Source organism: Coregonus clupeaformis, chromosome 14, assembly GCF_020615455.1.
Source record: "Coregonus clupeaformis isolate EN_2021a chromosome 14, ASM2061545v1, whole genome shotgun sequence".
Lineage (NCBI taxonomy): Eukaryota > Metazoa > Chordata > Actinopteri > Salmoniformes > Salmonidae > Coregonus > Coregonus clupeaformis.
This window is the reverse complement of record NC_059205.1, coordinates 28,466,788-28,493,598: the sequence shown is the minus strand read 5'-3', so window position 1 is coordinate 28,493,598 and position 26,811 is coordinate 28,466,788. Positions and strand designations below refer to the sequence as shown.

The 26,811-nt window shown below is 43.6% G+C and overlaps 1 protein-coding gene across 2 annotated transcripts in view; it reads right to left on the bottom strand.

Moving 5' to 3' along the window:
• The window catches only part of LOC121581055 (corticotropin-releasing factor receptor 2), a 126,936-nt gene extending 101,575 nt beyond the window's left edge, over positions 1-25,361 (bottom strand). For both annotated transcript variants that reach the window (XM_041896415.1, XM_041896416.1), the window contains exons 1-2: positions 24,918-25,361; positions 16,065-16,158 (exon numbers count right to left, since the gene is read on the bottom strand). In XM_041896415.1, coding sequence (XP_041752349.1) covers positions 16,065-16,158; positions 24,918-24,959 — 136 coding nt within the window. In that variant the 5' untranslated portion in view covers positions 24,960-25,361. The remainder of the gene's footprint in view (positions 1-16,064; positions 16,159-24,917) is intronic.
• Between the last annotated feature and the right edge of the window lie 1,450 nt (positions 25,362-26,811).

The following is a 26,811-nucleotide window of genomic DNA, read 5'->3' as shown; positions in this document are numbered from 1 at the left end:
TGTGGTGAAGCCGTCAGAATGTGGAAGGTCGGTGACAAACGTCTATGGACAGGTGTGACCAAGGTCGCTGAGGAACTGGGAGAGGAACTAGTTTGCCTGCCGGGGCATTCCGAGGTGTTTTCGTTTGGGCACATACGGAACAGGAGTTGACGTAGCGGGAGACATCAGAAGCTAAGGTGGGCCACCAGTATCTTTGGGCTAGAGAATTCAGTGTGCGCTTAGTACCAGAGGGCCCTGCTGCAAGGGTGGTGTGCGCCCAGATCAGCAGGCGGACACGGACCCTGGTGGGTACATACACGTGCCACGGAGGAGCGTTGGCAGCACTGGGTCCTCCTGAGCCACCAGGCGGATGTCTTCGTCCACATCCCAAACGACAGGAGCAACAATGAGAGACGAGGGCAGGATAGGACCACCCAGATCCTTCCTTTCTCGGTATGGTGCATCCTGGAGAGTGCGTTGGCCTTCACATTCTGGGATCCTGGGAGGTAGGACAGAATGAATTGGAAGCGAGTGAGAAATTGGGCCCACCTGGCTTGACGAGAATTCATCCGTTTCGCTGCCCGTATGTGTTACAAATTCCATTGGTCAGTAAGAACCCAGAATGGATGGAATGCGCCCTCCAGCCAGTACAGTGAGGGAAAAAATGTATTTGATCCCCTGCTGATTTTGTATGTTTGCCCAATGACAAAGAAATGATCAGTCTATGATTTGAATGGTAGGTTTATTTGAACAGTGAGAGACAAAATAACAACAAAATAATCCAGAAAAACGCATGTCAAAAATTGTATCAATTGATTTGCATTTTAATGAGGGAAATAAGTATTTGACCCCCTCTCAATCAGAAAGATTTCTGGCTCCCAGGTGTCTTTTATACAGGTAACGAGCTGAGATTAGGAGCACACTCTTAAATCTCAGCTTGTTACCTGTATAAAATACACCTGTCCACAGAAGCAATCAATCAATCAGATTCCAAACTCTCCACCATGGCCAAGACCAAAGAGCTCTCCAAAGATGTCAGGGACAAGATTGTAGACCTACACAATTTTATTTTTATTTTTTTTAGTCATTTAGCAGACGCTCTTATCCAGAGCAACTTACAGGAGCAATTAGGGTTAAGTGCCTTGCTCAAGGGCACATCGACATATTTTTCACCTAGTCGGCTCGGAGATTAGAAACAGCAACCTTTCGGTTACTGGCACAACGCTCTTACCCACTAAGCTACCTGCCGCCCCACACAAGGCTGGAATGGGCTACAAGACCATCGCCAAGCAGCTTGGTGAGAAGGTGACAAAAGTTGGTGCGATTATTTTCAAATGGAAGAAACACAAAAGAACTGTCAATCTCCCTCGGCCTGGGGCTCCATGCAAGATCTCACCTCGTGGAGTTGCAATGATCATGAGAACGGTGAGGATCAGCCCAGAACTACACAGGAGGATCTTGTCAATGATCTGAAGGCAGCTGGGATCAGAGTCACCAAGAAAACAATTGGTAACACACTACGCCGTGAAAGACTGAAATCCTGCAGCGCCCGCAAGGTCCCCCTGCTCAAGAAAGCACATATACAGGCCCTTCTGATGAACATGAACATCTGCATTTTTCAGAGGAGAACTGGGTGAAAGTGTTGTGGTCAGATGAGACCAAAACCGAGCTCTTTGGCATCAACTCAACTCGCCATGTTTGGAGGAGGAGGAATGCTGCCATTGACCCCAAGAACACCATCCCCACCGTCAAACATGGAGGTGGAAACATTATGCTTTTGGGGTGTTTTTCTGCTAAGGGGATAGGACAACTTCACCGCATCAAAGGGACGATGAAGGTTCGAGTTGCCAAACATCAGGCTTGAAACCTTAATGACTTGGAGAAGATCTGCAAAGAGTAGTGGGACAAAATCCCTCCTGAGATGTGTGCAAACCTGGTGGCCAACTACAAGAAATGTCTGACTTCTGTGATTGCCAACAAGGGTTTTGCCACCAAGTACTAAGTCATGTTTTGCAGAGGGGTCAAATACTTATTTCCCTCATTAAAATGCAAATCAATTTATAACATTTTGGACATGCATTTTTCTGGATTTTGTTGTTGTTATTCTGTCTCTCACTGTTCAAATAAACCTACCATTAAAATTATAGACTGATCAAGTCTTTGTCAATGGGCAAACGTACAAAATCAGCAGGGGATCAAATACTTTTTTCCCTCACTGTATCTCCATTCCTCCAGAGCGATGACCACCGCCAACAGCTCCCTGTCTCCAACTCCACAGTTCCTCTCTGCGGGGGTAAGCTTTTTAGAGAAAAAGGCACATGGATACATTTTCTCTGGCTTACCGTGCCGCTGGGAGAGGACCGCACCCACGCCCTCCTCCGATGCGTCCATCTCCAGGATGAAAGGACAAGATGGACTGGGTGTTTTAGGATGGGCACTGTGGTGAACCTCTCCTTCAGCCTCTTGAAGGCAGGGTCAGCCTCAGGGTTCCAGGCCAGCTTCTGAGGCCCACCCTTAAGGAGAGAGGTGAGCGGGGCGGCTATGGAGCTGAAGGACCTGATTAAATGCCAGTAGAAATTAGCAAAGCCCAGGAAGCTCTGTAGGCCCTTGATGGTGGTGGGAACTGGCCATGACCTGACGGCATCTTCCATCCTTCCATGAACACCCCCTGAGAACTGATCCGGTATCCCAGGAAGGAGATGGCCTGTTGGTGGAATTCGCATTACTCCCCCTTCACCAACAGGCTGTGTTCTTGGAGGCGGAATAGGACAGCTCAGACGTCCCTGATGTGCTCCTCGAACGTAGCCGAGTAGATCAGGATATTGTTGATGTACACCACCACCTGTCTACTCAGCATGTCCCGGAAGGACTGGAACACAGATGGTGCGTTGACAAGGCCGTAGGACATGACGCAGTATTCATAGTGGCCTGAGGTAGTGCTGAATGCTGTCTTCCACTCGTCTCCTTCCCGGATTCGGATCAGGTTGTAGGCACTCCTCAGGTCCAACTTGGTAAAGTACCGGGCCCCTCGTAGCTGCTCGATGGCCGACGGAACCAGAGAGAGGGGTTACCGGTACTTGGTGGTGACTGCGTTCAGCCACCTGTAGTCAATGCATGGTCTAAGTCCTCCGTCTTTTTTTGCCACGAAGAAGAAGCTGGCGGAGGCAGGAGAGATAGAGCGTCTGATGAACCCCTGTTTCAGGGTCTCCGCCACATACATCTCCATGGCCTCAGTTTCCACCATGGAAAGGGGGTAAATGCGACTCTTCGGGGGGTGTTGTCCCTCCAGCAGGTCAATGGCACAGTCCCAGGGCCAGTGAGGAGGGAGACACGTAGCCTTTAATGAAGAGAAGACATCGGAGAGATCTGCGTACTCACGTGGAATATTGGGCTGGAGGGCGGACTCTGGACTCTCCACTGACGTGGAACAACAAACCTCCGGCAGGCAGGTCTTCCGGCATAAGGTAGACCAGGCTGTGATCCTCTTGGTGCTCCAATTGATGGTGGGATTGTGTAGTCTGAGCCAGGGTAATCCCAAGATGATCCGGTGAAGGGGTGACGTGAAGATGTGGAATGACAGCTCCTCGTGGTGCTCCGGTAGTGTGGGAATGGTGATGGTGATGGGGAGAGTGACGTGCGTAATGGTGCCTGATCCAAGGGGTTTATTGTCCAGTGAGGTGACGTGTAGCGGAGATGGCAGTGGCACGGTGGGCAACCCCCATTCAGAGACCAGCTCCCTATCTATAAGGTTCTCCGCTGATACGGAATCTATCATTGCGGTAGAAATGATGTAATGGTGTAGAGGGTGCTGCCCACCTCCATGGGTGAGGACTCAGAAGCAGGGAGGCTTCCATAGCTCAGATGGGGTGAGCGTTCGAGGCTCCGGGGGGTGTTGGGAACGCCGTCTCTCTCTCAACATGCCGTCAAGATGGATGGACGTGGTGATAGGGGTATCAAGGTCCATCTCGTCGTCCCGACATGCGAGTTCCGTCTTGATGTCCTCCTGTAAGCCTCTCCTGAAGGCCGTGCGCAGAGCACACTCATTCCAGCCGGAAGACGTCGCCACCGTGCGAAAGCTCAGAGCGTACTCGGACGCGGGCCCCTCTCTCTGTTGTAGATGGAGGAGATGCTCACCCCCGTCCTTTCCCTCCGTGGGATGATCAAACACCACCCTGAACCTAGCGAGGAAGGTGGGGTAGGGAAGTGCCACTGCCTCCTCTCCTTCCCAGACTGTCGTGGCCCAATCCAGCGCCTTTCCTTTAAGAAGCGAAATCACCAGCGCTATCCTGGCTTGGTCAGATGGATCTGCCCCAGGCTGACGCGCCAGATAAAGGGAAACCTGTAGCAGGAAGCCGCTACATTTAGTAGTTTTATCGTCATAGCGCTCCGGTAGGGTGAGGGTTCCCGCAGGAGTGGGTGATAGCATGGGAACAGGTGGATTGGGGGCACTCGCCGCTTCCTGAGGTGGAACCGGAGCGCTGGGCAGATTATGCTGAGTTTGGAGCACTTCCTGGAGGGCGGCGTTCAACTGGGCAAGTTGCTGGTGGTGCTGGTCGAGGCCCTGGGAAACTCCTGCTGCATCCATTTTCGTTTGGTGTGTGATTCTGTGACGCGTACTGAGTATACGAAGAGGCAGGACGCAGACGCAGGAATTAAGGTTTACTTAACAAGCGAAATAACAAAGATAGAGTAAACAACACGAAGCTTAACAATCACACACAACATATTACAGAACAGTCAGAGGCTAAATAGGGGTAGTGATGAGATGATGAGGTGCATGTGCGCTGGAGGTGATTAGGGTGCATTGGGTTTCCATTCCAGTGTTGCCGAGGTGGTGCGCTCAGACCGGTGGCTCAGTAGACCAACGAATCAGAGCGCCGGAGGGGAACAACGGGAGGAGATGTGACAATCTTCAGGGGGTGCAACTTTCACTGGGGACAGGGTCATGATCCCTCCACATTCTGAAAATTGCATCCCCCCCCTAGTTTTATCATTGAGCTGTGATACCAAAAACGGCATCTGTGTGCTTTAGGAATATGCAGACTCACCGACACCACAGAGCGGGCGGACATGCTGTGTGAAGGCAAAGCTTCTGAAAGGCTGGCTGAACCAACACGGGAGAGTTGAACAGAGGCAGCTGCTGTCAGTGTGTATGAGTTGTGCTCTTTCTCCGAGTTGTAAAAGCAAGCAGAGCAGACACCGGCTACTCTTTAGTTGACTGATGTAGCTGGCAAGGTAACTGCTGTTTAACCTTTTCATACGTGAGTTCCAAATATCTCTAACGGTCGCCCCCAGCGTGAGTTTTTTTATGCATGCGATGTCAGAATGGGCTCACTGTTCCAAAATGTGATTGTTACGCAACAGGACAGTTAACCCACGCTGACCTCAAACCAAGGCACGCTGTCTGTTTTTATTTACAAGCTGTTTCAACTTGTCAATTTTAAATGATTTTCTAACAAGTTTTATTTTCTAACAACAGTTTGAATTGAGTTTGAATAGAGGTGTGTTCTGCTTCCTCCTTAATTAACATAAAAGTAGGCCATTTCGCTTTTGCTGACAATTAATTTTTTTGGCATTACTGACCCGCACAAACTTCCCCAAGCACTTCCCAATTGTTTTTGCAGATCAAGTCTGCAGATATTTGCGCATCTCCAGTCAGAACAGGACCTGCACACACGTGTTCTGATGCCATTGTTGTTTTCATTACTACATGATAATAACTTTGGAAATGTGTGTGTTTCTATCAAAGTCAGTGCCTTATGACGTTATAATAGTTTCTGTATGTTATGTTATGTCGTTTCCACTGTAGCTCACTGTATTTATGGAGCATAATATATTTGTGTGTATTCCTTATAACCGCGGACATGCAAGATAACGTTACTAATTTCATAACCTTTATGGTGTTATATTCAATCGTGCTTATGTAGCTAGCTACATTATTCTATTAGCTCTGTAAAACAATGCTAATTGCGTCAGAGAAGTATTAGCTTGTGTTGTCTTTTGAAGCTACCGAGTGCATTCCACAAAGCTGTTTATCATGTCCGCCTTATCCACAGCCCCCATTTTGAGGTTATAGTCAAGCACACAGTCTGGTTTGATCTTTCTCTCTCCCGTCAGGTGGTCCACCTTCCCTGTGGTCGACATGGTTGCTATACAGACAGTGGAGAGGACATGGACGTCTCGTTTGTCATGCGACTTTACTGCCAGCTGTTGACCGTTCTCCTTGAACTCCACCTCCCCTCTCTGCATCTTCCTGCATCCGAATGCCGGCATCCCCTTCCTGTTCGACCTGACTGTGTCACAGGCCCCTGTGCTGTTGGAGAACAGATGCTGGAAGAGTGTGGGACTGCTGTACCAATTGTCCACATACAAAGTGTGTCCCTTGCTGGTCATCACCGTGGACCCGGACACCCCAAGCCCCTCATAATATTGGATGTCAGTGGTGGATCCTGTGTAGATTATAATGTCCTGGACAAATCCTGTCTTCACGTCGCACATGACAAAGAACCTGACCCCAAACCTGTGCCTTTTGGAGGGAATATATTGACGGAACGCCAGCCTACCCTTCCATAACATCAGGGACTCATCAATGCATAGGTCCTTGTATGGCACAAAGACCCGACCAAATGCTGATGTCAGGCTGGTAAGAACATTTCTTATTTTGTGTAACGGGTCATTTAGGTTGTCTGTAGCATTGTTGACGAAATGCAGGCATCGCAGCAGAACTAGGAAGCGGGCTTGGGAAAAGAGGGTGGCAAGGAGGGAGTTGCAAACATAGGATCTGTGCTCCAGTATTCTCTTAGGGAGTTCTTTACTATTCCCATGAGAAGGACTGTCACCAGGAAGGTATACATTTCACTAATTGTGGTTGACACCCATTTAGCGATTTTCCCCCTCACTCCTGGCTCTCTCTTCTCCTGTAGCTCCAAGGCATAGCGATTGGTCTCCTCTACTATGTCTCCCACCAGCTCCTCTGTCAGAAACAGCTTGAAGCACTCTGCCTCAGAGGTAAATGGCAAGGGGCTTTGTTCTCCAGACTGGGACTCATCAAAGCAAACAGCAGGGCCAGGAGGGTTGGAATGGCTGGCGGCCTTCCAGCTACCTCAGAACTCCTGTACTTCATCCACTGTCGCTCTGCCTCCATCACCACCAGCATCTTCAAAGGGACCTGGGACTTCGTCAGTGGACAAGGGGTCTTCAGATTCAGGGTTCTCAATGGCTACAAGGTTGGGGGGCAGCTCCTCAATGTCACTGTCACAGTCAGAATCTGATTCCTGACTTTCAGACTCATTGTCAGAATTTATAACAAATCTCCAGAATATCCGCATTTGTGAGTTGTCTCCTTTTGAAAGACATTGCTATTGGCTACAGCTTAGCTCACTAACTACATACATAAACAACAACACTGAATGGCTCAGAGTGGGAGTGAGAGGTTACGTGATTGACTGCCATCTTGCGCCACTTGTATCAATAAATCACTATCAGAAAATGTTTTGTGTGGTAATTATTTATTTATTTACGGTTTTATTCACGTTTTCAAGTACTGTTGACAAATCATGCATTCCGATTCTTGCATAGATTGTAATGGACACATATTATGTAAAATACTTTTTTGAAGGTTGTACTGATTATGATGAGCTAAGCTAATCTAATTCCAGCTATGTGTGGAGCCATGTTTGTTGACATACAATGCATTCTGGGTTTCACGTACAGTGCCAGTCAAAAGTTTGGACACACCTACTCATTCCAGGGTTTTTACATTTACATTTTAGTCATTTAGCAGACGCTCTTATCCAGAGCGACTTACAGTTAGTGAGTGCATACATTATAAATTGTGTTTTTGTTTGTTTTTATTGTTTTATTTTCATACTAGCCCCACGTGAGAATCGAACCCACAATCCATCCACGACCCATTTTCAATGCCCTGGCTGAGGGAAGGAGGTTCTCACCCAAGATTTGACAGTACATGGCCCCATCCATCGTCCCTTTGATGCGGTGAAGTTGTCCTGGCCCCTTAGCAGAAAAACCCCCAAAGCATAATGTTTCCACCTCCACGTTTGACGGTGGGGATGGTGTTCTTGGGGTGATAGGCAGCATTCCTCCATCTCTAAAAACACGGCGAGTTGAGTTGATGCCAAAGAGCTCCATTTTGGTCTCATCTGACCACAACACTTTCACCCAGTTCTCCTCTGAATCATTCAGATGTTCATTGGCAAACTTCAGACGGGCCTGTATATGTGCTGAGCAGTGGGACCTTGCGGGCGCTGCAGGATTTCAGTCCTTCACGGCGTAGTGTGTTACCAATTGTTTTCTTGGTGTGAGTATGGTCCCAGCTGCCTTGAGATTATTGACAAGATCCTCCCGTGTAGTTCTGGGCTGATTCTAACCGTTCTCATGATCATTGCAACTCCATGAGGTGAGATCTTGCATGGAGCCCCAGGCCGAGGGAGATTGACAGTTATTTTGTGTTTCTTCCATTTGCGAATAATCGCACCAACTGTTGTCACCTTCTCACCAAGCTGATTGACGATGGTTTTGTAGCCCATTCCAGCCTTGTGTAGGTCTACAATCTTGTCCCTGACATCCTTGGAGAACTCTTTGATCTTGGCCATGGTGGAGAGTTTGGAATCTGATTGATTGATTGCTTCTGTGGACAGGTGTCTTTTATACAGGTAACAAGCTGAGATTAGGAGCACTCCCTTTAAGAGTGTGCTCCAAATCTCAGCTCGTTACCTGTATACAGTGGGGAAAAAAAGTATTTAGTCAGCCACCAATTGTGCAAGTTCTCCCACTTAAAAAGATGAGAGAGGCCTGTAATTTTCATCATAGGTACACGTCAAGTATGACAGACAAATTGAGGAAAAAAAATCCAGAAAATCACATTGTAGGATTTTTAATGAATTTATTTGCAAATTATGGTGGAAAATAAGTATTTGGTTACCTACAAACAAGCAAGATTTCTTTGCTGAATCTGCAATAGGTAAGCAGCTTGGTTTGAAGAAATCAACTGTGGGAGCAATTATTAGGAAATGGAAGACATACAAGACCACTGATAATCTCCCTCGATCTGGGGCTCCACGCAAGATCTCACCCCGTGGGGTCAAAATGATCACAAGAACGGTGAGCAAAAATCCCAGAACCACATGGGGGGACCTAGTGAATGACCTGCAGAGAGCTGGGACCAAAGTAACAAAGCCTACCATCAGTAACACACTACGCCGCCAGGGACTCAAATCCTGCAGTGCCAGACGTGTCCCCCTGCTTAAGCCAGTACATGTCTAGGCCCGTCTGAAGTTTGCTAGAGTGCATTTGGATGATCCAGAAGAGGATTGGGAGAATGTCATATGGTCAGATGAAACCAAAATATAACTTTTTGGTAAAAACTCAACTCGTCATGTTTGGAGGACAAAGAATGCTGAGTTGCATTCAAAGAACACCATACCTACTGTGAAGCATGGGGGTGGAAACATCATGCTTTGGGGCTGTTTTTCTGCAAAGGGTCCAGGACGACTGATCCGTGTAAAGGAAAGAATGAATGGGGCCATGTATCGTGAGATTTTGAGTGAAAACCTCCTTCCATCAGCAAGGGCATTGAAGATGAAACGTGGCTGGGTCTTTCAGCATGACAATGATCCCAAACACACCGCCCGGGCAACGAAGGAGTGGCTTCGTAAGAAGCATTTCAAGGTCCTGGAGTGGCCTAGCCCAGTGGCGGCTCCTGAAAAAATTCTCAGGGGGGGCAATTTTTCTGATGATTTAGGTGACCTACACACATTTTAAAAAAGATATGTCCAGCAACAACATGAAGACAGGGGCAGCATATAAGTCAATACCAGAAGCATTTATTGACTGATCTGGGGAGATGGATTCCAGTTTCTGTGACAGATTATAAATAATCTCTGATGCCTTTGTTATATTAGCTTTTGGTTGAATGTACACAACGGTAACAAACAATTGGGGGAACTCACGGGCAGATAGTAAGGTCGCAGTGACACAGAAAGCAGTTCAATGTCGGGGTACAGAGTCGCTCTCTTACCAGGATCGATTTTCCCTGTGACTGTCAGATCGCGGTCCGCTCTGACCAGGGTGAAGCCGGCCGGCTCCACTTCTCTGTCCGGGACTCTGTCATCCAGCCAAGTCTCAGTAAATGCCAGCAAACAGGCCTCCCGATATTCGTGTTGGAAGCGCAGATTCGCTGACAACTCATCCGCTTTCCCCCTCAGTGACTGGGCATTAATCAGCAAGGTGGTGGGTAAGGGAAGTTTGTTCTGCTGTATTGGATTCCGCTGCCAGCAGCGTTTTCATTATTTAGTCCGTTCGTAGCGGGTATGTACACGATCAACAAGATCGGTCCAAAACCCACCACTGGAAATCCATGGTTGGCAGAATGTTTGTAAACTAAGTGTACAAATTAAAAACATAAAATAACGCCACTAAGTGTACAAATTAAAAACATAAGATAATGCCACACTGCAGGTCGCAACAGAGACGCTGCTACCCGCTATTTTCTTAGTTACGTTCATGGTTACGTTACGTATGACGAAAGCGCGTAAGTGCAAGCCCTCAGAAACCCATAGAGATTGTATTGAAAGCTCTGAAATTTGAAAAAATTGATTTTACATGGGAGTCTATGACAGACTTCTGGGCGATTTTCAACCTGACTGAAATCGCCCCAAAAGGGGGGCATTTGAAGCACGACTTTAGCCTGATTGGACATTTAGTGGCAGTCAGATCAGATTAGAACACTGATAACTACTGTTGCCGTGATATAATTGATTAGAAAAAAAATCCCTTCCTTTTCCCGTTTGGCAGTGCGTCGCCCATATCGCCCTATTGAACACACCGCCCCTGGCCTAGCCAGTCTCCAGATCTCAACCCCATAGAAAATCTTTGGAGGGAGTTGAAAGTCCGTGTTGCCCAGCGACAGCCCCAAAACATCACTGCTCTAGAGGAGATCTGTATGGAGGAATGGGCCAAAATACCAGCAACAGTGTGTGAAAACCTTGTGAAGACTTACAGAAAATGTTTGACCTGTGTCATTGCCAACAAAGGGTATATAACAATGTATTGAGAAACTTTTGTTATTGACCAAATACTTATTTTCCACCATAATTTGCAAATAAATTCATAAAAAAATCCTACAATGTGATTTTCTGGAGAAAAAAAATCTAATTTTGTCTGTCATAGTTGACGTGTACCTATGATGAGAATTACAGGCCTCTCTCATCTTTTTAAGTGGGAGAACTTGCACAATTGGTGGCTGACTAAATACTTTTTTCCCCACTGTATATGGGCAGAAAGCTTACATTCTTTTTTCTTGTTAATATTTGTTGCATTATTTGTTCTGTCGTTTCTGGAGGACTAAATTGAAATTGCAACCAACTTTCTATGGCTTGTTTTAGAAATAGTGATATTTGGGAGATGATTTCATTTTCAAATAACTGAAAGTGAGAGGTTGTAAAGGGAAAAAGGCCATTCTTGTACATCGGGTGAGACAATCTTACTAATTTGCTAGAGAACCAGTACGGATTTAAGTATAACTTTTGTATGACTGAAGCTTTTAGTGATAGGTCTAATGCTTTAATATTTAATTATTTCTGTCCTCCGAATTCATATTCGTTATATAAATAGGCCCGTTTAATTTTGTCTGCTTGTACTGGCTTAAGCAGGGGGACACGTCTGGCACTGCAGGATTTGAGTCCCTGGCGACGTAGTGTGTTACTGATGGTAGGCTTTGTTACTTTGGTCCCAGCTCTCTGCAGGTCATTCACTAGGTCCCCCCGTGTGGTTCTGGGATTTTTGCTCACCGTTCTTGTGATCATTTTGACCCCACGGGGTGAGATCTTGCGTGGAGCCCCAGATCGAGGGAGATTATCAGTGGTCTTGTATGTCTTCCATTTCCTAATAATTGCTTCCACAGTTGATTTCTTCAAACCAAGCTGCTTACCTAGTCTTCCCAGCCTGGTGCAGGTCTACAATTTTGTTTCTGGTGTCCTTTGACAGCTCTTTGGTCTTGGCCATAGTGGAGTTTGGAGTGTGACTGTTTGAGGTTGTGGACAGGTGTCTTTTTTATACTGATAACAAGTTCAAACAGGTGCCATTAATACAGGTAACGAGTGGAGGACAGAGGAGCCTCTTAAAGAAGAAGTTACAGGTCTGTGAGAGCCAGAAATCTTGCTTGTTTGTAGGTGACCAAATACTTATTTTCCACCATAATTTGCAAATAAATTCATTAAAAAATCCTACAATGTGATTTTCTGGATTTTTTTTCTCAATTTGTCTGTCATAGTTGATGTGTACCTATGATGACAATTACAGGCCTCTCTCATCTTTTTAAGTGGGAGAACTTGCACAATTGGTGGCTGACTAAATACATTTTCCCCCCACTGTACATACATACATACATACATACACATACAGTGGGGAGAACAAAAAAAAAAATGTATGCACACATGACTGTAAGTCGCTTTGGATAAAAGCGTCTGCTAAATGGCATATTATTATTTATTATTAACAAGTATTTGATACACTGCCGATTTTGCAGGTTTTCCTACTTACAAAGCATGTAGAGGTCTGTAATTTTTATCATAGGTACACTTCAACTGTGAGAGACGGAATCTAAAACAAAAATCCAGAAAATCATATTGTATGATTTTTAAGTAATTAATTTGCATTTTATTGCATGACATAAGTATTTGATACATCAGAAAAGCAGAACTTAAAATTTGGTACAGAAACCTTTGTTTGCAATTACAGAGATCATATGTTTCCTGTAGGTCTTGACCAGGTTTGCACACACTGCAGCAGGGATTTTGGCCCACTCCTCCATACAGACCTTCTTCCAGCTGTCGCTGGGCAATACGGACTTTCAGCTCCCTCCAAAGATTTTCGATTGGGTTCAGGTCTGGAGACTGGCTAGGCCACTCCAGGACCTTGAGATGCTTCTTACGGAGCCACTCCTTAGTTGCCCTGGCTGTGTGTTTCGGGTCGTTGTCATGCTGGAAGACCCATCCACGACACATCTTCAATGCTCTTACTGAGGGAAGGAGGTTGTTGGCCAAGATCTCGCGATACATGGCCCCATCCATCCTCCCCCCAATACGGTGCAGTCGTCCTGTCCCCTTTGCAGAAAAGCATCCCCAAAGAATGATGTTTCCACCTCCATGCTTCACGGTTGGGATGATGTTCTTGGGGTTGTACTCATCCTTCTTCTTCCTCCAAACACGGCGAGTGGAGTTTAGACCAAAAAGCTCTATTTTTGTCTCATCAGACCACATGACCTTCTCCCATTCCTCCTCTGGATCATCCAGATGGTCATTGGCAAACTTCAGATGGGCCTTGCGTGCGCTGCAGGATTTTAATCCATGACGGCGTAGTGTGTTACTAATGGTTTTCTTTGAGACTGTGGTCCCAGCTCTCTTCAGGTCATTGACCAGATCCTGCCGTGTAGTTCTGGGCTGATCCCTCACCTTCCTCATGATCATTGATGCCCCACAGGTGAGATCTTGCATGGAGCCCCAGACCGAGGGTGATTGACCGTCATCTTGAACTTCTTCCATTTTCTAATAATTGCGCCAACAGTTGTTGCCTTCTCACCAAGCTGCTTGCCTATTGTCCTGTAACCCATCCCAGCCGTGTGCAGGTCCTTTCACAGCTTTCTGGTCTTTGCCATTGTGGAGAGGTTGGAGTCTGTTTGATTGAGTGTGTGGACAGGTGTCTTTTATACAGGTAAAAAGTTCAAACAGGTGCAGTTAATACAGGTAATGAGTGGAGAACAGGAGGGCTTCTTAAAGAAAAACTAACAGGTCTGTGAGAGCTGGAATTCTTACTGGTTGGTAGGTGATCAAATACTTATGTCATGCAATAAAATGCAAATGAATTACTTAAAAATCATACAATGTGATTTTCTGTATTTTTGTTTTAGATTCCATCTCTCACAGTTGAAGGGTACCTATGATAAAAATTACAGACCTCTATATGCTGTGTATGTAGGAAAACCTGCAAAATCGGCAGTGTATCAAATCCCCACTGTACATATCCTTAAAAAATATATTTTCCCCTTTATTACTTTCCAACCCCGCCACCATTTCCCCACTTGGAGTAAACTAGTGAACAACAAAGCCTAGGCCTCTACTTCAAGCCCATACCCACTATCTACATTTTGTGGACACAGTCAATTTTACCGTAATTACATTTTGTTTGTTCTCTCTCCTGAACTTCTTCTAGTCTCAACCTCTCCGATCATTTTCATGATGTCCATCCGGTTTGCTTCTATATGCCATATCTTTCTAACTGTGCTCCTTCACAAAAGCTCCCAACCTACAACCCATACACTTATTATGGACACAGCGTGCCTACATTATTAGTTATCTTGTTATTGTTTGTTGTTAGTTGTTATTAGTCCCATCCTTCAATTCCATTAAACACCTCCCATCTATCTTTTAACACCATCCATATAGGATTTCTATTTGCCATATATATTTCAACTGTACTGTGATATCTTACAAAAGTTCTGAACCTTTCTATTCTCATTGTTTCTACAGATTGTGAATTGAAAATAAACATTTTTGCTAATAGTATTATTATGTTATTGATCGATTGACTAGGACTTTTCAGATCACCCAGTAGTGCTATCTGCAGGGTTAGCTCCAGGTAAATATTGCAATCCTTTAGCCATTCCTGGACCTGTGTCCAAAAACAAGCTACAAATGGACAGTACCAAAACAAATTCGCAGCAAAATCTGCAGAGCTGGGAAGATTGTATCCCCCATATAAATAACATTCTATTGGTAGCAAGAATTTTATATAATAATTTAAATTGAAAGATTCTAAGTTTTGAATCCAGTGTCGTTTTGCGTATCAGTTCATAAACACTATGCCATGGGATCGGTACGTCAAAAATCTCTTCCCAACTATTTTGCAATCTATATGGGACGGCTGTCAATCCTTTGGTCCTTAAATGAAACTGATATACTTTTTTATTTATCAGTTTTCCTTAACCAATTATGTTCTTTAATGCGAGGCCGATAGACAACAATTATTTACAGACAGATTATTTCAATTATTATTCACTATATCACAATTCCAGTGGGTCAGAAGTTTACATACACTAAGTTGACTGTGCCTTTAAACAGCTTGGAAAATTCCAGAAAATGATGTCATGGCTTTACAAACTTCTGATAGGCTAATTGACATCATTTGACTCAATTGGAGGTGTACCTGTGGATGTATTTCAAGGCCTACCGTCAAACTCAGTGCCTCTTTGCTTGACATTAGGGGAAATTCAAAAGAAATCAGCCAAGACCTCAGAAAAAAAATTGTAGACCTCCACTAGTCTGGTTCATCCTTGGGAGCAATTTCCAAACACCTGAAGGTACCAAGTTAATCTGTACAAACAATAGTACGCAAGTATAAACACCATGGGACCACGCAGCTGTCATACCGCTCAGGAAGGAGACGTGTTCTGTCTACTAGAGATGAACATACTTTGGTGCAAAAAGTGCAAATCAATCCCAGAACAACAGCAAAGGACCTTGTGAAGATGCTGGAGGAAACAGGTACAAAACTATCTATATACACAGTAAAACAAGTCCTATATTGGCATAAATTGAAAGGCCGCTCAGCAAGGAAGAAGCCACTGCTCCAAAACCACCATAAAAAAGCCAGACTACGGTTTGCAACTGCACATGGGGACAAAGATCGTACTTTTTGGAGAAATGTCCTCCTGTCTGATGAAACAAAAATATAACTGTTTGGCCATAATGACCATCGTTATGTTTGGAGGGAAAAGGGGGTCACTTGCAATCTGAAGAACACCATCCCAACCAATTTTTACTAGGATTAAATGTCAGGAATTGTGAATATCTGAGTTTAAATGTACTTGGCTAAGGTGTATGTAAACTTCTGACTTAAACTGTATATTAGCTAATTATACCAATACACATCCTCTAGTTAATTTTCTGCTTTGGCTTAAGCAGTGCTTGCCATTAAATATCAGCCCATTGTGCAAGTAATTAAAGTAATTAACAGGCTGGAAAGAACAAACACTCATTGTATTCCACACTTTCATTAATATTTGACATTACCTGTGACATTGTAGAGAGCGGAGAGAGCCTCACAGTATTTCTGTAGAAGTGTAAGCAGAGAGAGCTGGGAGAGCTGCTCACACAATGTACTGGACTGGATAGAAGAAGAAAAAAAGTATTTTAGAGAGCAATGTCAGCAATTTGAATAATGACGCAAATAGGCTTTTTTAATCAGCTAAATGCGGAATTATTTTGATAAATGTTTCAACATGAACAATGTTACCAAAGTGATACAGTATTTGATACACTGCCGATTTTGCAGGTTTTCCTACTTACAAATAATGTAGAGGTCTGTAATTTTTATCATAGGTACACTTCAACTGTGAGAGATGGAATCTAAAACAAAAATTTATGATTTTTAAGTAATTAATTTGCATTTTATTGCATGACATAAGTATTTGATCACCTACCAACCAGTAAGAATTCCGGCTCTCACAGACCTGTTAGTTTTTCTTTAAGAAGCCCTCCTGTTCTCCACTCATTACCTGTATTAACTGCACCTGTTTGAACTCGTTACCTGTATAAAACACACCTGTCCACACACTCAATCAAACAGACTCCAACCTCTCCACAACGGCCAAAACCAGAGAGCTGTGTAAGGACATCAGGGATAAAACAAGGCCTGCACAAGGCTGGGATGGGCTACAGGACAATAGGCAAGCAGCTTGGAGAGAAGGCAACAACTGTTGGCACAATTATTAGAAAATGGAAGAAGTTCAAGATGACGGTCAATCACCCTCGGTCTGGGGCTCCATGTGAGATCTCACCTCGTGGGGCATTAATGATCATGAGGAAGGTGAGGGATCAGCCAAGAACTACACGGCAGGACCTGGTCAATGACCTGAAGAGAGCTGGGACCACAGTCTCAAAGAAAACCATTAGTAACACACTATGCCGTTATGGATTAAAATTATCCAGCGCACGCAAGGTCCCCCTGCTCAAGCCAGCGCATGTCCAGGCCCGTCTGAAGTTTGCCAATGACCATCTGGATGATCCAGAGGAGGAATGGGAGAAGGTCATGTGGTCTGATGAGACAAAAATAGAGCTTTTTGGTCTAAACTCCACTCGCCGTGTTTGGAGGAAGAAGAAGGATGAGTACAACCCCAAGAACACCATCCCAACCGTGAAGCATGGAGGTGGAAACATCATTCTTTGGGGATGCTTTTCTGCAAAGGGGACAGGACGACTGCACCGTATTGAGGGGAGGATGGATGGGGTCATGTATCGCGAGATCTTGGCCAACAACCTCCTTCCCTCAGTAAGAGCATTGAAGACTGGTCGTGGCTGGGTCTTCCAGCATGACAACGACCCGAAACACACAGCCAGGGTAACTAAGGAGTGGCTCCGTAAGAAGCATCTCAAGGTCCTGGAGTGGCCTAGCCAGTCTCCAGACCTGAACCCAATAGAAAATCTTTGTAGGGAGCTGAAAGTCCATATTGCCCAGCAACAGCCCCGAAACCTGAAGGATCTGGAGAAGGTCTGTATGGAGGAGTGGGCCAAAATCCCTGCTGCAGTGTGTGCAAACCTGGTCAAGACCAACAGGAAACGTATGATCTCTGTAATTGCAAACAAAGGTTTCTGTACCAAATATTAAGTTCTACTTTTCTGATGTATCAAATACTTATGTCATGCAATAAAATGCAAATTAATTACTTAAAAATCATACAATGTGATTTTCTGGATTTTTGTTTTAGATTCCGTCTCTCACAGTTGAAGTGTACCTATGAAAAAAATTACAGACCTCTACGTGCTTTTTAAGTAGGAAAACCTGCAAAATCGGCAGTGTATCAAATACTTGTTCTCCCCACTGTACCTAGCCATGGTAAATAGCCAAACAGACAGTACCCTTTCAGAAAAAAGCGCATGGGCCCCGTGTAGCTCAGTTGGTAGAGCATGGCGCTTGCAATGCCAGGGTTGTGGATTCGATTCCCACGGGGGGTCAGTATGAAAAATGTGTGCACTCACTAACTGTAAGTCGCTCTGGATAAGAGCGTCTGCTAAATGACTAAAATGTAAATTTCACGTGATCTTGTGTGAAGTTTATGTGATTAACATGTGAACTACACATGTGAAAACATTTGAGCACATGTGAAAACATGATCTCGTGAAATAAATGTGACAAAATGGGGATGTGAAATTTCAACATGTGAAACCATGTGGATGTTTTCACCTGCAAAATTGCAAATTCGATTTTTACGTGAAAATGCAATTCCACATGTGAGAGTTAGGTTTTCACATGTGAAAATGCACATTTGATTTTTTCATTTGAAACTGCAAATTTCACATGAATCTGCTACTCACATGTGAGGTGAATACATGTTATTCTCCTCACATTTGAAAAAGTGGTTTAACATGTGAACAACAGACTTCACATCTCTTGTTTTCACATGTGAAAATGTCAGTTCAACATGTGAAAACAGCTATTTTACATGTGAAAATGTGATTTCACATGTGTTTTTTGTAAGGGAAGTAATGAAATGGTATGGGGGAATTAAGGTAAGTAGTCCACTGTTCAGCTAAAATAGTGTACAAAATCTTGATCACTGACTTTTCAATATGACCCCAACTGGGATTTGAATTTACATCCTTTGGATTTGGAGTACACTGATCTTTCTGCTGAGCCACAAAGTCTGTAGTGTTCTCAGAAGTCCCCATACACATTCATCACCTATAATACATCTCTGCAATTAGCAAAAGAGTGACATCTACACTGCTATTGTAGTTATCAGTTAATCTGACTATTCTCTCATCATTGATTTAATTTACTTATTTCAGCAATTTGAGGGTTTTCTGTATAGTTGTCTAATGTTGGTGGGGAATATTATTCTATTTTAATGTTACTCCTGAATCACTATGATAAATATACTTTGAAGTCCAAAGTGTAGAATATAGGTGAAATCAGTCATTGACACAGATGTGGTGGCGTAGCAGGAAGATCAGAATGCAGTGAACCGATAGGATGTTAGTTCAAATCGTGGTCAAAAGTTTTGAGAATGACACAAATACTAATTTTCACAAAGTCTGCTGCCTCAGTTTTGTTGATGGCAATTTGCATATACTCCAGAATGTCAGGAAGAGTGATCAGATTAATTGCAATTAATTGCAAAGTCCCTCTTTGCCATGAAAATGAACTTAATCCCCAAAAAACATTTCCACTGCGTTTCATCCCTGCCACAAAAGGACCAGCTGCCATCATGTCAGTGATTCTCTCGTTAACACAGGTGAGAGTGTTGACGAGGACAAGGCTGGAGATCATTCTGTCATACTGATTGAGTTAGAATAACAGACTGGAAGCTTTAAAAGGAGGGTGGTGCTTGAAATCAATGTTCTTCCTCTGTTAACCATGGTTACCTGCAAGGAAACACGTGCCGTCATCATTGCTTTGCACAAAAAGGGCTTCACAGGCAAGGATATTGCTGCTAGTAAGATTGCACCTAAATCAACCATTTATCGGATCTTCAAGAACTTCAAGGAGAGAGGTTCAATTGTTGTGAAGAAAGTCCAGCAAGCGCCAGGACCGTCTCCTAAAGTTGATTCAGCTGCGGGATCTGGGCACCACCAGTGCAGAGCTTGCTCAGGAATGGCAGCAGGCAGGTGTGAGTGCATCTGCACGCACAGTGAGGTGAAGACTTTTGGAGGATGGCCTGGTGTCAAGAAGGGCAGCAAAGAAGCCACTTCTCTCCAGGAAAAACATCAGGGACAGACTGATATTCTGCAAAAGGTACAGTGATTGGACTGCTGAGGACTGGGGTAAAGTCATTTTCTCTGATGAATCCCCTTTCCGATTGTTTGGGGCATCCGGAAAACACCTTGTCCGGAGAAGACAAGGTGAGCACTACCATCAGCCCTGTGTCATGCAAACAATAAAGCATCCTGAGACCATTCATGTTTGGGGTTGCTCAAAACTTTGCCTAAGAACACAGCCATGAATAAAGAATGGTACCAACACATCCTCCGAGATCAACTTCTCCCAACCATCCAAGAACAGTTTGGTGACGACCAATGCCCTTTCTAGCATGATGGAGCAACTTGCCATAAGGCAAAGTGATAACTAAGTGGCTCGGGGAACAAAACATCGACATTTTGGGTCCATGGCCAGGAAACTCCCCAGACCTTAATCCCATTGAGAACTTGTGGTCGATCCTCAAGAGGCAGGTGGACAAACAAAAACCCACAAATTCTGAAAAACTCCAAGCATTGATTATGCAAGAATGGGCTGCCATCAGTCAGGATGTGGCCCAGAAATTAATTGACAGCATGACAGGGCGGATTGCAGAGGTTTTGAAAAAGAAGCGTCAACACTGCAAATATTGACTCTTTGCATAAACTTTATGTAATTGTCAATAAAAGCATTTGACACTTATGGAACGCTTGTATTATACTTCAGTATACCATAGTAACATCTGACAAAAATATTTCATAACACTGAAGTAGCGAACTTTGTGAAGACCAATACTTGTGTCATTCTCAAAACTTTTGACCACGACTTTATAAATAAACATACATGCACACTTATTAGACTATACATTGCCTTGCAAAAGTATTCACCCCCCTTGGCGTTTTTCCTATTTTGTCATATTACAACCAGTAATTTAAATGGATTTTTATTTGGATTTCATGTAATGGACATACACAAAACAGTCAAAATTGGTAAAGTGAAATGAAAAAAATAACTTCTTTCAAAAAATTTATAAATAAATAACGGAAAAGTGGTGCGTGCATATGTATTCAACCCCTTTGCTATGAAGCCCATAAATAAGATCTGGTGCAACCAATTACCTTCAGAAGTCACATAATTAGTTAAATAAAGTCCACTGTGTGCAATCTAAGTGTCACATGATCTGTCACATGATCTCAGTATATATACACCTGTTCTGAAAGGCCCCAGAGTTTGCAACACCACTAAGCAAGGGGCACCACCAAGCAAGCGGCACCATAAAGACCAAGGAGCTCTCCAAACAGGTCAGGGACAAAGTTGTGGAGAAGTACAGATCAGGGTTGGCTTATAAAAAAATATCTGAAACTTTGAACATCCCACGGACCACCACTAAATCCATTATTAAAAAATTGAAAGAATATGGCACCACAACAAACCTGCCAAAAGAGGGCCGCCCACCAAAACTCACGGACCAGGCAAGGAGGGCATTAATCAGAGAGGCAACAAAGAGACCAAAGATAACCCTGAAAGAGCTGCAAAGCTCCACAACAGAGATTGGAGTATCTGTTCATAGGACCACCTTAAGACGTACACTCCACAGAGCTGGGTTTTACGGAAGAGTGACCAGAAAAAAGCCATTGCTTAAAGAAAAAAATAAGCAAACACGTTTGGTGTTCGTCAAAAGGCATGCGGGAGACTCCCCAAACATATGGAAGAAGGTTCTCTAGTCAGATGAGACTAAAATTGAGCTTTTTGCCCATCAAGGAAACGCTATGTCTGGCAAACCCAACACCTCTCATCACCCCGAGAACACCATCCCCACAGTGAAGCATGGTGGTGGGAGCATCATGCTGTTGGGATGTTTTTCATCTGCAGGGACTGGGAAACTGGTCAGAATTGAAGGAATGATGGATGGCGCTAAATACAGGGAAATTCTTGAGGGAAACCTGTTTCAGTCTTTCAGAGATTTGAGACTGGGACAGAGGTTCACCTTCCAGCAGGACAATGACCCTAAGCATACTGCTAAAGCAACACTCGAGTGGTTTAAGGCGAAACTTATAAATGTCTTGGAAAAGCCCAGACCTCAATCCAATTGAGAATCTGTGGTATGACTTAAAGATTGCTGTACACCAGTGGAACCCATCCAACTTGTAGGAGCTGGAGCAGTTTTGCCTTGAAGAATGGCCAAAAATCCCAGTGGCTAGATGTGCCAAGCTTATAGAGACATACCACAAGAGACTTGCAGCTGTAATTGCTGCAAAAGGTGTCTCTATAAAGTATTGACTTTGGGGGGGTGAATAGTTATGCACGCTCAAGTTTTCTGCTTTTTTGTCTTATTTCTTGTTTGTTTCACAAAAAGATATATTTTGCATCTTCAAAGTGGTAGGCATGTGTGTAAATCAAATGATACAAACCCCCCAAAAATCAATTTTAATTCCAGGTTGTAAGACAACAAAATAGGAAAAATGCCAAGGGGGATGAATACTTTTGCAAGTCACTGTATATACAAACCACATTGACACCCCCACACAAAACCCATTCACACGGACATAATACAGACGGACACACTTTTTCACTCATCATTTGCTGCTCTGTTCTTTATTTTATTGTTATTCTTATCTATCCTGATGCCTTGTCACTTTACCTTTCCTTCTTGTACATATCTATCTTTTTATTTTTAAATTATACATTGTTAGGAAGGGCTCATAAGCAATCACTTCACGGTAAAGTCTACAACAGTTGTTTTCAGCGCATGTTACAAATTAAATTAGATTTTGTTTTGAACATACACATTGTAATCATGGTAAATATGTAAATATGTATGTTGAAAACACTGCAACTATTCTGTGACATTCCGGGGACATCCTAATTACCTTTTTTTGCAGGGCATCACCTTTGAAATCTCATGTGAAAGGCTATGTCATCACATGTGAAAATCCATATGTGAAGTGTTCCAAGACCACATGGTTTCACATGATTTCACATGATAACGTTTGTGTTCACATGAAAATCCACATGTGAAACTTCATATGAAATATCAGCACATGTAAAGAGTTCCAAAACCAATCGTTTTCGCATGAATTCACATGTGAAATAATATGCAAAACGTGGAAATTTCACATGTGAAGTCATGTGATTTTCCACATATGAAATCATGTGGTTTTCCCGTAAGGGTAGGTAGGCCTGAAGGTTAATTAAGCAGTGGTTCTAATCAGAAGTGGTCAACAGTGTTTCCCTCCTGTCCCCACATAATGCAATGACTCCTGCTTAATGTAATGTAATATAGCCACCTGACTTAGGTTGGCAGGCAGGGGGACACTGCAGCAGCATGTCAGTGTCACCCTCCTAGACAGACTGGCTGGCCTGACCCTATGACTTTCCCCTCTGGGTAATGTGAAGGCATGGCACTGGCAGCGCATGATAACAGGGTGGCAATATGAGCTCCCACATGGCGGTTTTTGTGTTTGGGCTAAAGCATCAGCCTTTATCTCGGTCTCAATGTATTCCTCTCTTCTCCCTCCACCTCTGCCTCTATCCCTGACTCTCTGACCACCACTGGTATGACAGTGTGGAAATTGTGGCAAGAAGAGGCTACTGATGGTTGCATTTGTGTTTGTGCCAAAGCAACATCAACCTCTCCTCTATCCATCCCTCTCTGACAGGCACTGACCTGATGGTCAGATAAGACAGTGGGCAAGGGAAGCCCTCATTTTATAGCTGGAGGGCCAGCTGTGTTCTGTACGATAAATTGCCTTTTTTGGAGGGATCGGGGGACAGGACAGGCTGGGGCACAGAGGAAGCTGATGGTAGGAGGGCAGCTGCAGAGTTCCTCTGGGGTTAGACTGAGACCTCTGGGGGGTTGTGGTGGAGGAAGCCATTCTAAGAACTCTGTCTACAGGGTCTACTACAGTGCAGGGCTGTTTCACGTGTAGTGGAGTCATCGTAACTTACAGTCTTTCTTTATCACATTAACGATGTACCACTGCTGCAGCAAAGGTATAAAAAAAGAAAATAATGCCCCCAACTGTAACTCTGGACTTAAGGGATTGCAATACACAGCACACCAATCCTAATTAGAATGGTCAATTGACTCTGCTGCTGCTGTCAAAGTGTCAAGAAAAGAAAAACGCAGTGTTGCATTTTTAGACACGGTTTGTGGTCAGGTTTTATTTGGTTTGTTTATGGTCATGCCTTTCAGGATTATGGAGGGAATTTTCTCCTGGTCACGCCACACAATAAATCAGAATCTGCACTGGCGTTTCATAATGATTTCATAATGGTAGCCTACATTTGAAATGGTTACCTGGATTTAGAACACACTGTTAAAGACTAGTTAGCAATGCACAGGTTTCACTTCTGTTACATAATTAATATTTACCTTTTCATCTGAAGTCCACAAAATAATTTTATGAACAAGGAACCCATTGACCTGTACTTTATAACTGCATTGGGAAAATGTCCCCTTTTTTAAAATGTTCTAGTCTACCTGTAAAATTATGTAGGAAATGTCCACGATATGTCCCGTAAATTCTAGAAAACCTTCCCACACAGTTCCTTAGGGAACTCTTTCATTTTCTTTTCCATGACGTGGGTGTGTTTGTGTAGCTGCACGTGTCCGTGTATAGCTCAATCATAGTGAGGTTTGAATATGTTATCATATGTTAATGTTACTGTATGTTACAGTTCTTTGAAACCATTCATAATTAGTAAGAATTAAACCCATACACATACATGTATGTAGGCCTATATGGTATATTCAATTTAGATCTGATTCAAACATGAAGTTGAGTTTTGTTTAATAATATCTGGACAGCATGCTGTCTCACAAAAGTATACTTCTCCAAACTCAAACAGAATTGCATACCATGCATATGGAATAGATAAACTAAGGACATGGAAATTAAAGTCACATTCTGAAGTAGATCCCACTCTGAAGTAAAGAAGGTCAGGCAGTGAATTGTCAGATGGCAATCCATGTGGTCCCTCAACATGTGACTTGTTTGTTTTCAAGTACTGTATGTGTGTATAGCAATGTAGAATCTTAAGGTAGGAGGAATAGAATACAATAAAGAAGAGTCAAATATTTCCAAGGCATTTTTGTAATGCCTTCAGTCAAGGAAAAAGCTTAATTGTAAATAAAGTGTAAGTATTGAAATACACACAATATTTAGTTAAGAAAGTATTGAAATACTCACATACAACAGTATCAGAAGTAACAAAATATGTGCAGCATTCATGTTGATGCTGAAATCATGTTAGGAAGTGTCATAATCCAAAAAGAGAGGCAGAACTTCCATGGTCTATGTCACACCCCATATTTCAAAGTTTCATCAAATCTGAATCACATACTTCTGAATGAAAGAAAACGCAATTGTATCATAGACAGAGAGGGACAAATAAAAGATGAGAAAAGATCAACTAAAATACTGAGATATAAAACTTCTCCTCATTAACTGTATAAAAATGTATGTCCTCATGCCGCCATGTACTCTCTGTCAGGAATCAAACTCTGATCTAACTGGTTTCTAAAAAACTGAAATAAACATTGTTATCTCAGACATGTGGAGCAGAGCAGAGCTAACAGAAAGCAATAGCAGAGACAGTAAATCCTTGGGAAAAAAAGCAGCTCTAGCATAACATGATCATCAGATCAACTGGTGAGGCAAAATAGTTCTCTCCCATTTCTCCCAGCTTTCACCCGCCAATCAGTGATCAGCTGGTCTTGGGACATTCTGCCAAAGACTACATTCCAAAGTACAGCACACACTTTTTTAGCTTCCAGTGTTTGTCTGTTTGCTTGGCCGGGCACAATCCTTTGAGTTAGAGGGCATTTTCATCAGAGTAGCATCATCAGACAGACTGAGGTGTGTGTGTGTGTGTGTGTGTGTGTGTGTGTGTGTGTGTGTGTGTGTGTGTGTGTGTGTGTGTGTGTGTGTGTGTGTGTGTGTGTGTGTGTGTGTGTGTGTGTGTGTGTGTGTGTGTGTGTGTGTGTGTGTGTGTGTGTGTGTGTGTGTGTGTGTGTGTGTGTGTGTGTGTGTGTGTGTGTGTGTGTGTGTGTGTGTGTGTGTGTGTGTGTGTGTGTGTGCTTGTTTCAGAGTGATTAATAACTCCAGTGGTTTCTCTTGCTGTGCGGTGAGCAGCTGAAGTAAATAAACTAATCTGGGTTTAAGGATTTGGGTTTGATTTTGTAATACAATCCATTACTACTACACCAGTGGAGTAATCTGAATAGAAGCTGTTTCAATAGATCACATTGTAGAGCTACAAAGTGAGACATTACAGTGCATTGGGAAAGTATTCAGACGACATGGATAACATAGAGCTGGCGGGGTTTACACTGCATCGGCAAGATAGAACAACGGCCTCCGGTAAGACAAGGGGTGGCAGTCTGTGTATATTTGTAAACAACAGCTGGTGCACGAAATCTAATATTAAGGAAGTCTGGAGGTTTTGATCGCCTGAGGTAGAGTATCTGACGATAAGCTGTAGACCACACTATTTACCAAGAGAGGTTTCATCTATATTTTTCGTAGCTGTCTATTTACCACCACAAACCGATGCTGGCACTAAGACCGTACTCAATGAGCTGTATAAGGCCATAAGCAAACAGGAAAACAATCATCCAGAGGTGGCGCTCCTAGTGGCCGGGGACTTTAATGCAGGGAAACTTACAGTGAGGGAAAAAAGTATTTGATCCCCTGCTGATTTTGTACGTTTGCCCACTGACAAAGAAATGATCAGTCTATAATTTTAATGGTAGGTTTATTTGAACAGTGAGAGACAGAATAACAACAACAAAAATCCAGAAAAACGCATGTCAAAAATGTTATGAATTTATTTGCATTTTAATGAGGGAAATAAGTATTTGACCCCCTCTCAATCAGAAAGATTTCTGGCTTGCTAGCACAGACTGGAATATGTTCCGGGATTCTTCCAATGGCATTGAGGAGTACACCACATCAGTCACTGGCTTTATCAATAAGTGCATCGATGATGTCGTCCCCACAGTGACTGTACATACCCCAACCAGAAGCCATGGATTACAAGCAACATCCGCACTGAGCTAAAGGCTAGAGCTGCTACTTTCAA